Source organism: Biomphalaria glabrata, chromosome 5 (assembly GCF_947242115.1).
Source record: "Biomphalaria glabrata chromosome 5, xgBioGlab47.1, whole genome shotgun sequence".
Taxonomy (NCBI): Eukaryota; Metazoa; Mollusca; class Gastropoda; family Planorbidae; genus Biomphalaria; species Biomphalaria glabrata.
Window position 1 is genome coordinate 51,005,918 of NC_074715.1, and position 10,601 is coordinate 51,016,518.

Here is a 10,601-nt window from a genome sequence, read left to right on the forward strand (position 1 = left end):
TTTTCGCTCGTTCTGTTATGTTATTACCATCATCACTAATTTTACTATTGTGAATAAGTAGAATATAATTGAATTACAAATTGGCACTTTGCAGATTTAGTCAAAACAGCAATTTTTGATGACGTAGAAAACAAGCGACGTCAGCATCAATCTTATGGTAGAAGAAATTACAGCGTTCAAAGTGCTGTCATACTCATAGATCTATCTCACATATTTTTGACATTTTATTGTAGACATTCACACATTATTTATTGATATAAGATGGATTTAGCAGAATTGGTGTCTCCGAGTGTAGCTATGCCTGTGATAGGCGTTGTCGTATGCGCTATAATGGTTTTTGCATTTGGTTTTCGATCACCTGTTCAACCACCAAGTTTTAATTTTGAAGAAGACGGCGAAAAGAAAAATAAAAGAAAAATTAAGCAAACGAAGGCATGTCTTTTTTTTTTTTGTTTGTTTTATTTGTTCGCAAACATAAAAATAAATCCAGTCTATATATTTTAAGACTATTTTTCTTTGAGTTAATTAGTAATGATAGTTCATTTAGAAAAGTTGATCTGATACTGATAGTATTAATTATAATCTAGATTTCATATTAGATGATAATAACCATAAATTAGATCTATACTAAATAATACATAATAAATGATAATATAACCATATAAAAAATAATATATATTACTATAAATATAACTCAGTTATTAACTGTATAATTAAGTAGATCTATATTCTAGAATGACTAGCTAGATTTCAAGATCTATCATCCACTTAATCATCGGCATCGCTATAGTCCCACTATAGACTATAGATCTAGTCACTATATATAGATCATTAGATGCTAGTTGCTAGTCTATAAAATAATATTTTTTAGATCTATTCTATGATCAATCTATTTAGATTAGATTAGATCTAAACATCTAGAATTTTACTTTTACTCGGTCTTAGCCAACTTAGCCTTTTACTTTTAGCGAATCTAGTAGTAGTATAGATCAAGAAAGTAGAATCTAGATCTAGAATTAATGTTTAATAAAATCTAATCTAAATCTAGTAAGAATAATACCTGAACTAAAGATAGATCTAGATTATAGATATTATTTTGAAAAATATAATAATGATAGAAATAATTATAATACAATCTAGATTCTAGATCTAGCTTTAAAAAATGTAACAATTGTAGACTAGATTATTATAGATATATAGATGATCATTACATAGATTGAGTCTAGATCTTGTAGTAGGTTCTATCTCTAGGTCTGATCCAGTCTAGGCCTATGCACTCTAGTGTCTCTAGCTTGCTTTTAGAACTTAAAATAATGTTATTTCTAGATGTAGAAAATCTCTAGAGATGATCTCTATTCTAGATCTAGTATTGTAAATGACAAAATAATTCCAGTAACCAAGCTTTCTAACATTTGTCAGTATAGCTAAATGTTTTCTCTTCCCATGCTAGTATGATGATGCTACTTATTTATTATTAGGCCAGCATAAGAACAAATAAATAGTTCTGTATAAAACCTGTATTCAACAAGAATTATAGTTCATGTAAAACAGTCACAGATGTTTGTCCAGAAATGGCATAATTGCAAAATATATTTATATAAGTATTAAAAACAATTCAGTGGTGCTTTTTGTTCAAATCCGGCATGATTTTTTTTCATTGTTTTATAAAATGATTTTTGTTCTCTATCTATTCTGTAGCCAAAGAGTTCACTGAATGGACATATCATAAATGAACCTTTAGCAGAAGAAGTTCCCAAGTCTGTTAACAAATCTCCTAAAGTAGTGAAAGCTAAGAATGAAACACCGAAAGCGTCTTCCAAAAAAGAAGTAAAGCAGGAAACAAAATCAGACAAAAAAGAAAAAGTATGCATATGTGTGTTCTGTTTACGTACACTTCATATATATATATATATATATATATATATATACAGATTATATACACTATTATATATAGTTCAACCATCGTGATTCGATGATGACCACTTTGTCATCCAGGGGGCTGAGGGCTTTGCACTGGGGTTTTATGCCTCCTCATGTGGCTGGTGAGACCTATGTGAGCCCAGAATGTTTGGCTGCATACTGGGCAGGTTATTCCAGCTGGAGCTAGTGTCATTAGCCTTGCTTTTCTTTTCTGGCGTTTTTCTTCTGCCAGCGTTGTTATATACACTATAAGCTAGAGTTGTCTTGCACATTTAATATATATATATATATATATATATACATTTTATAAACTAAAATTAATTTCATGCAAAATATTTCTAGTTGCAGCCTGGCAAGAAGCAGCAAGAGAAAGAAGAAATAGTTAAAAAAGAAAAAGTGCCAGTGAAGAAAGAGACTGAGGATGATGGTAAGAATACAAATTAATGAATCAAAGCAATAAAAGTATCTTGAGTCTTGTAAACATCACGCTGAATGACATTTGTATTGACTTTGATACTTGTGATGTATTACCATGTATGGTATATATGTGGTGAAGGCTGGGATTTTTTATTTCGGGATCTTTGGGTGCCTCTTGAGTCCACCCAGCTCTAATGGGTTCCTGGCATTAGTTGGGGAAAAGTTAAGGTGGTTGGTCATTGTGCCGGTCACATGACACACTTGTAAACTAATGTAAACTGTAGGCCACAGAAACAGATGACCTGTACGTCATCTGCCCTATAGACCACAAGGTCTGAAAGGGGAACTTTTTACTTTATATGTGGTTGATACACCATGTTATGTCTCTGTGATAAACTGTATTATATGAAATATGATGATCTTTATATTACACTATATTCTCTCAAATGCACATTTGCAAAACAAATTCCATTTCTAGTATAAAATTTATTAGTTTTCTAATTTAGATTTTTTTTTTTTGATAAACAAGGTGAATGGACAACTATACTTGTGTCAAAAAAAAGTAAAAAACAGAAGCCAGCAAAGAAAGATGGTGGGCGTGCCGAGTCTGATCCTGAGAATGAGACAGAAACTGTCCCGGTTCCAGTTCCTGAAGTAGTCGTGCCAGTATCTTCAGTACAAGTTCTCAAGGCTGAGGAATCTAATGTTGCTGTGACAGATAAGACAAAGAAAAAGAAAAAGGAAAAAATAATTGAGAAAGTATGTTTTATATGTTTTGAAAATTTGTTACTTTAGTCAACTAAGTCACTCAAGTCAACTGAATCGTTGTATGTAATATTTAATATAATGCAACACTTTCATGCTTCATTTTGGTTTTACTTTGCAGAGCAAAGAAGAGGAAAAAGAGGTAACTAATTTGGCTGTAGAGAAGCCTGTGGAAAAGCCGGTAGTTAAAGAAACTTCACAAGCAGAGGTATATAGTTTAATTCCAAATTAACAATTTGACATAAGATTTCATTTATGTTATAATTTGTTGTTTTTTTTTAAACAAGAAAATTATGTCAATGGGAGCGCAAATCCATTTGCGAAACCTGTTCCACAACCATGCACTGTGATTGCATAACTATATACACAACATTTTCCACAGTCTTGCACTGTGAGTACATATTTATTTACACAACCTATCCAAAACCATGCACTCTTAAGTACCACTTACACAACCTTATCCACAACCAGTGCTATTCACTTCTTTTAGTCTCATTCTAAACATTTGCAAATTGAGTAGAATTGGCTTGTAACTACTAGACAAGCATTTGTTTTTAATCTGACTGCAAACTAAAAACTTTAGTCCTTAAACATAAATTTCATATATGTATTTCTAAATATATTATTGGTATTTTATCAGTAAAACATAGGTCAGTTTCTATTGAGTTTTCTTGATTGTTCACTGTTAATGCTCTTTAGTTGTCTCAACTCTAAATATATTATTAGTATTTTATCAGTAAAACATAGGTCAGTTTCTATTGAGTTTTCTTGATTGTTCAATGTTAATGCTCTTTAGTTCTGTCTGTAACAACATTTGTTTGTGCCTCAGGACCAACAAGAAATCAAGAAGAAGAAAGGAAAGAAAGACAAGAAAACTGTTGCCCCCGCTCTGGAGAATCCACCACAAGAAGTTGCACCACCTGCAAGTAAACCTGCCAAAAAAGAACCCAAGACAGCAAAAAGCCTTACAGATGCTGCCCCACCCAGTTCTGATCAGGCCAAGGCATCTTCAGCTGCCAAGAAATCTAAATCTCCAGTTTCTACCGATTCGGAATCTCTACCAAAACCAGAAGTTTCTTCTGCCCCAGTTGAGGCAGAACCTGCCAAAATTAGTCCACCAAGTGCTAAAAAAGGCAAAACCAGTGCTCCACCAGCAGCTACTCCTGCTGCTACTGAATCTACAAAAGCAAGTCCTAAAAAGAAGAAAGGAAAAACTGCTGAGAATGTTCAGGTACATTAGTTTTATTTGTTCAGCTTTCTCTTTGAAATTGGCATTGAATAATATGTATCCATTGTGATATTCTTTTGTTTCAGGATATTTTTTTTTTCTTTTCATAAAACGTTTTTCTACAATCTCTTTTCTGGCCTATTAGGTCCATGATTTAAATTATCACTACTATCATAACAATGGAAGAAAGAAAAGAAACAAAAATCCTCACTCGAAATTGTAACCTTAAGAGGCATAGTTTAGTTTAAGGGGAGGTATCCCTAGAGAAAATTGAGTTTTAGGTCTAGGATATCGATTTTTAACTAATTACATAATTAAGTAGATCAATCATTTATCTTTACATTACAATAATTTTTATTGCTTAAATCTGTGTCCAAAACATGTTTTTTAAATGTTTTTGTAAGGTCTATAAAACAAAATCTTAATAAAATTTATACTTTAAACTCATTTTTCTCAAAACGTTAGTTTTTGCACATGTCATTGTGCTTTACTAGGAATTTCTCCTAAACTACTTGATAGATTTTGATGAAATTCGAAACACTTCTTAAGGACATCATTAACTTTACTCGTACAATGATTTTTTTTCAATATTTTATTTACTTTTTTTTAAAAAGTATTTTTAATTAATATTTATCCTGTTTTTTTTAGGTCTAAAAAATACTAAAAATTCAAAAATTTGTAAAAAATTAAACATACTTAAATCTTTAATTCTGACGTTGTATCAATCTAGAGGATCCTTTTTTCTTATCTTTTAATTCAATTTCATGTATTTCTGATCAATAGTTTTTACGAAATTCAGACTTTTAATTTGTATACAATAAACAATATGGCCGCCGTTACCATGGCAACCATCATTAAAAAAACTTTTTTTTTAGCATCATTTGTTTTAGAATATCATTATATGTTACCATAACAAATTTCAAGGGCCTAGCTTCAGAATTAACAAAAATAAGATTTTCAGGGATACCTCCCCTTAAAGTCTTGGACATCAGGATTTAAAAACATTATTACAAAATCATTAAATCAGCTCATCTGGTGAGGTGGTTTATCATAAAAATCCATTTTACTCAACATTCATAGCAAGGATTCTGACAAACAGACAAATCAACAAACTGACCAAAACTGGCTAAATGAGCTAGCAGTCAGAAATACCACCACTCAAAGAGAATAAAATAAAGCAGAGATAATCTTGTGCTCATCTGATATGTAGGACAAAAGAAGTTTACTATGGACCACAATTAGACTTAAGATTTGGAATCTAGGAATATGTTTGTTGCTGTTAACTTACTATTTTCATTTTGTTCATGATCTGCTTAGTTTAACATTTAACATTTATGTTAGTAATTATGTGTCTTTTTAGCACTCTATTTGTATGTAGTGTTATTCACTGTGTCTGTTCAGCATTCTATTTGTAGGGTTTTTAGAAAATAAATTGTATTGTGGTTGCATGTAAATCCAACTCTTAATGTTACTTGTAGGAAGACAAATCAGAGAAAGCCATTGATATTCAAATCAAGACTGTTGAAACTAAAAGTACTGTGAAAACTGTTGAAAAGAAAGCGGAAAAAAAGAAGACAGAAGAGACCAAACTTGCAGGTATTATTTGTTTAAAAGACCTTTCAGTATTTTGTTTAGAACATTTAATTTTTGTATACTTTCCCCTCCTCCCTTGTGAATCTATCTAGTCCTTCAGAACCATGTAGTCTTCATAGCTTTAGAGCATAAATGAAAGTAGTCAGCATTGACATGCTTTATAATGGTAATCTTTGATATTTTTTTTTATAGCACCTAAAACTGAATTGGTTGAGCTGGTCTCTGAGCCTCAAAAAGTTGAGTCTGCACCACTTCCAGCTGAAGTCCCCACATCTACATCTAATATATCTTTTGATGAAGTTGGAGGTACAGTTATACTTAACTTCTTGGACAGTTCATTCAGTCTAGTGTTTATAGTTCTAACTTAACATTTGATTAATAGTGAGATTATGTTTTAGTTGAAATGAAATAACTAGCAATTGTATGATTAGGTAACTATGTTAAGTAACACATTTATTACTTTGAACGTTGGCTACTTGATATATCAGGGGAGATGCCTAAGTAATGTAATGGCAAAAGTCTGTAAATGAGAGGGGGGAAAAAACACTTTTTGTATGTATATTGGTAAAAAGAAGGAGGGGACTTGCTGTAAGAATTGAAAAAACTCTTTTTTGTTCTTAAAGCATTGAACATTTTCAAATAATTCTGAGAATATTTGTATGTACAATTAAAAGAATTAAATTGTGTCTTTCGACATCTTCTGAGTTTATAATTTGTTCTGTTGAATAGATTCTTGGCAAGAGGCAGCACCCAAGAGCAAGAAGAAGAAACCAAGGAGAGACAACTAATGCAAGCAGTGTCATTGTTGGTGTCAAAACGAAAGCAGCATTCCTTTCATGTTACATTAGATCCATACCATGTGCCCCATTTACATGACAGCATTCATCCCACAATATGGAATGTGGATACATTCAGGCTGATAACGACACGATACGATGTAGGGCTGCTACAGTGTTTATCCAGGGCCTGTGTAGTAGAATTAAAATGTAACTGCTGGTTTCAGTTTGGCTTCCAAAATCTGCTTGATAAAGACTTGGGTTCTGTCAAAGGATACAAAAAAAAAATGTTAATATCCATTTTTCTTTTTAGGGCATTTCAAATGTAATTTTGGATCACTAGTTCTAAACATTTAAACCACTGAAAATAATAAGAGATGTTCATCTGGATTTGAAAGCAAGCATCAAGGCACATTGGTAAAGTTTGTCTTTCTTCCAGACTTGTTGATGATTCTCAACGCTAAAAGTGGGATTTCTCACAGCCACACTTGATTCGGATAACACTAAATCAAATGTTACAAAGTTTGTGTTGACATGGGTTCATTGTACTACAGACTTATCAGGACGTTGTGTGTTGTTCTGACATTTCATGGTGACAGATGTGAGCAGCATTGATGTGAGGCTTTTGACCAAATTCATTGATGATAATATCTGTAGTCTTGTGATATATAATAAACTTGTCTTTTGATTGACTATTAAGAGATGTAATGTCATCCTCCTCGTTGTAGTTTTCAACTAATTTTTAAACAAAAATTCTAGTCATTTATCACATAAATTCATGGCTGAGTTTTATTGTAAAAAAAGTTTTAAAAGAACTTATAAAATTGAATGATATTTTAAAATTAAGGCTTGACATTGAGGAAAACAAGTTTTATGTGTGTTCCTTAATGGGGAATTTCCCTAACTGCTATTTGGTTTGCCTGACAGCAACATTTTATATCTTGGTAATTTTAGTTTTGAGAATGAAATGAATTTTATATTTGATACAAGAGTTTTAAAATTTGATATGGAGCTTTTATTTATTTATTAAACAGAAAATCAAACAGGTGACTTAGAAATATTCAACAAAGAAAAAAGTGCTGGCAAATATTTAGGAAAAAAAAAGTGTTTAGTGTAAAGTACATAGTGGGGCTGAGCTGTCTACATTATAATACATCTCTGTTTCTCATGTTTTGTTGTGTACATCAAACAGATATATGCTTGTTTTTTTTTGTCATTGGTTTCTCTTATACACACGGTGTAGAAATGCACTATCTCTATTAACATACACTTTATTTATAAGCCCAGTTTTCCCCCCTCTTTTTTTACCCTTGTTTCTTTCCTATGCCTTTTCTTCCAATACATTCATGCAATCAGTTGTTTGTTTGTTTTTGTGATGCTTATTTCATTTTATCTTGACTATTTTAAAGAACTGTTTTAAGTTGGTCAGTGCAAACCACTACGTATTGTTGTACACACATGTTGACTTGGCTCATTGAGAGGCCAAAAAAAAACAAACTAACTAACAATAGAACCAAAGCACAATATTAGATGTACATTACTGGTATTTTGTTCTTGTTATTTCTATTGATTGTTGAAAGATAGTGTGACTGTATCACAGGCAGGACATGGTACCTCTCACTGAAATCTGTATACTTAAGATAAAACACTATAGTACATAAGTAAATATGAATGTTTTTGTAGCATTATAACTGTTGGTTACTTTGTTACATCTGAGAAAATTCACTATTGTGATAGGGTTATGGTAAATTAAAATGTATCTCACTGTAGTATTACTACACGCTGTAAACTGACTGAAACACTCAACAGCTGATTAAGCCTTTTCTTTTTTTCATAGTGAAGTTTAATACATTTTCAAGTCAGCTAAATTGACATACAAGAAATGTACACGTTTTTGTGATGAAATAAATTTATCTAAACTATTCTTGGACCATTTATTTACATTTTCCCATGTCTTGTTGAACATAGATATATTCTTTTGAAAATATTGACTATCACAACTAAACAACTTGTATATAGCTTGAACCTGTGTTCAGTCTGGGTTTTTTTTTTTTTTTTGGTTACTGGTTTCAAATATTCATTTTATTTAAACACAAAACATCGTAAGTCTTGTTTATTAATTTGACCTGATCTTTGAGTAGTATTAGAAAAAAAATCTGGTACATGCTGCTAAAGGCTTGAATGTTCATTAAAAAAAACAAGATTTCTGTGTCTGTGTGTCTTCCATAATTAGGACTATGTATGTTCACTGAAGTAGCCAAATTCGTATGTTTCTGTGTATGTCTTCCCATGGTACTCACTATGATCATTCAAATTGGAGGATGTAATTAGGGTTTTCTAACAGTACCTTTAATAGACTTCTGGCTGTATGTTTACACTGCTCAGTATGAATCCAATATTCTCCAATACATGATGATTTTTACATTTCAATTTGCAATGTTTATGTATAATATATAGAATCTATATGCATATGATAATGTCATATTATTTTTAGTTTCTGACCCCCATATCCTGGTTGTGAGTAAGTATCTGTCCTCTGACTCAGCACGATTCTGATACCGAGATTTCTAGTTCACACCAAACAGTGATAAAGCTTGTTGATTTTGTTATGGCATCTAGGCCCGAGAAACCTGAAGTGTCCCAAATGTCTCCACTGAGTGGAACCAAAACATTCTTGATTGTCAACTCAGTAGACATGGACAAAATGAAACCTATGTATGCAGATCTCATAATGTTTTTACCCCAAAATCTAAGCTTTCTGTCTCACCCGCGCAGTGCTTAAAAAACAACTCATAATTTGCTCATAAATACATTTGAACTATTTAATTTTGCTCACAATTATTTTCATTTTTTTGGTTATATTTTTGTCTTGATCATTTGGTGAAACCCATGCCTCTACTTACAGTTACATTTGGATGTTTTTTTGTTTGTTTGTCAACTTTTTTTTTTTTTAAGTTGTTAATGTTATTGTTAAGGGTTTTCTCTTGAACTACTGAAATGTCTACATGAACTGGTGGTGGGTTGAAGTTCACAATAAATGTTAGAAAATGTGTTCTTTTGAATGAAAGGTGTACTGGTTTGTTTTTTTTTAACTTTTTTTTAGTTAGATTAGAGCAATTTTCATTGTATTTAGTGAATAGATCTATACACGTATAACCTACATTTCAATAACGTTTGTATTATATTTTGTGTGAGTTACAACATTTAATGCATTGTCTTTCATGATGCATTAGTTTTTATTATGATTTCTTTTTTGGTCAAGTGTTCATGTATTTTTATGTCACCAGTGCATTGTTAAAGGTATAAACTGTTACTTGATCACTTAAAGATTTGAACAGGACAAAGTTGTGCACAGCAAAATACAGCGTCTCTGAAGATGATTATTTAAGAACCTACAAAATCATTTACTTCTTATTTTAAATGCTTTTATTTTATGCTATGAAAGATTTTTTTTGTTTACCAATAGTTTCTTATCACATGGTGGTGGCTATTTGGTGCAGGGCTTTTTAAGTCAATTTATTTTACAGATATTCCAAGAAAGTGTGCTGGGTAATGTCTGTAATGAAAGCTTTGGATAAATGGTTGTATGATAGTTGTTACGGAATGGTTTCTGTCCTATGAAATATTCACACTTCTCCCCTCCACTGTAATTGCCATGTCTCTTTCCATTATGTTATGTGATGTTGTCTTTGTGCAATGCAAAAAAAAACAACTTGTCCTCCTTAGATGTAAATGGTGACACATTTGTATTCTGAACAGACTTGTTGAAATCACCAGAACTGCAATTTACTCAAATTTCTATGATATAACTTGAGAAAGAGATGATTTTAAAAATGTTTATTTTATGAAGCATTTTGTTTTTTGTCTGTAGATAAATAAAATGAATGTACCAAATACAGTCT

General features: G+C 31.5%; 1 protein-coding gene across 1 annotated transcript; it reads left to right on the top strand.

Annotated features, from left to right (window-relative positions):
• The first annotated feature begins 110 nt into the window (after positions 1-110).
• LOC106050441 (neurofilament heavy polypeptide-like) lies at positions 111-10,593 on the top strand. Its single transcript, XM_013205405.2, has 9 exons — positions 111-432; positions 1,699-1,863; positions 2,263-2,347; positions 2,867-3,096; positions 3,224-3,310; positions 3,932-4,333; positions 5,809-5,926; positions 6,116-6,229; positions 6,653-10,593. Exons 1-9 carry the CDS (start codon positions 262-264, stop codon positions 6,709-6,711), a joined length of 1,431 nt encoding a protein of 476 aa, XP_013060859.2. The 5' UTR covers positions 111-261; the 3' UTR covers positions 6,712-10,593.
• Positions 10,594-10,601: the final 8 nt, after the last annotated feature.

Coding starts and splice junctions, on each gene's coding strand:
- LOC106050441 (XM_013205405.2), top strand. CDS start 262: ATGGATTTAGCAGAATTGGTGTCTCCGAGTGTAGCTATGCCTGTGATA. Junction 433..1,698: donor GAAAAATTAAGCAAACGAAG/GCATGTCTTTTT, acceptor TCTATTCTGTAG/CCAAAGAGTTCACTGAATGG. Junction 1,864..2,262: donor AATCAGACAAAAAAGAAAAA/GTATGCATATGT, acceptor AAATATTTCTAG/TTGCAGCCTGGCAAGAAGCA.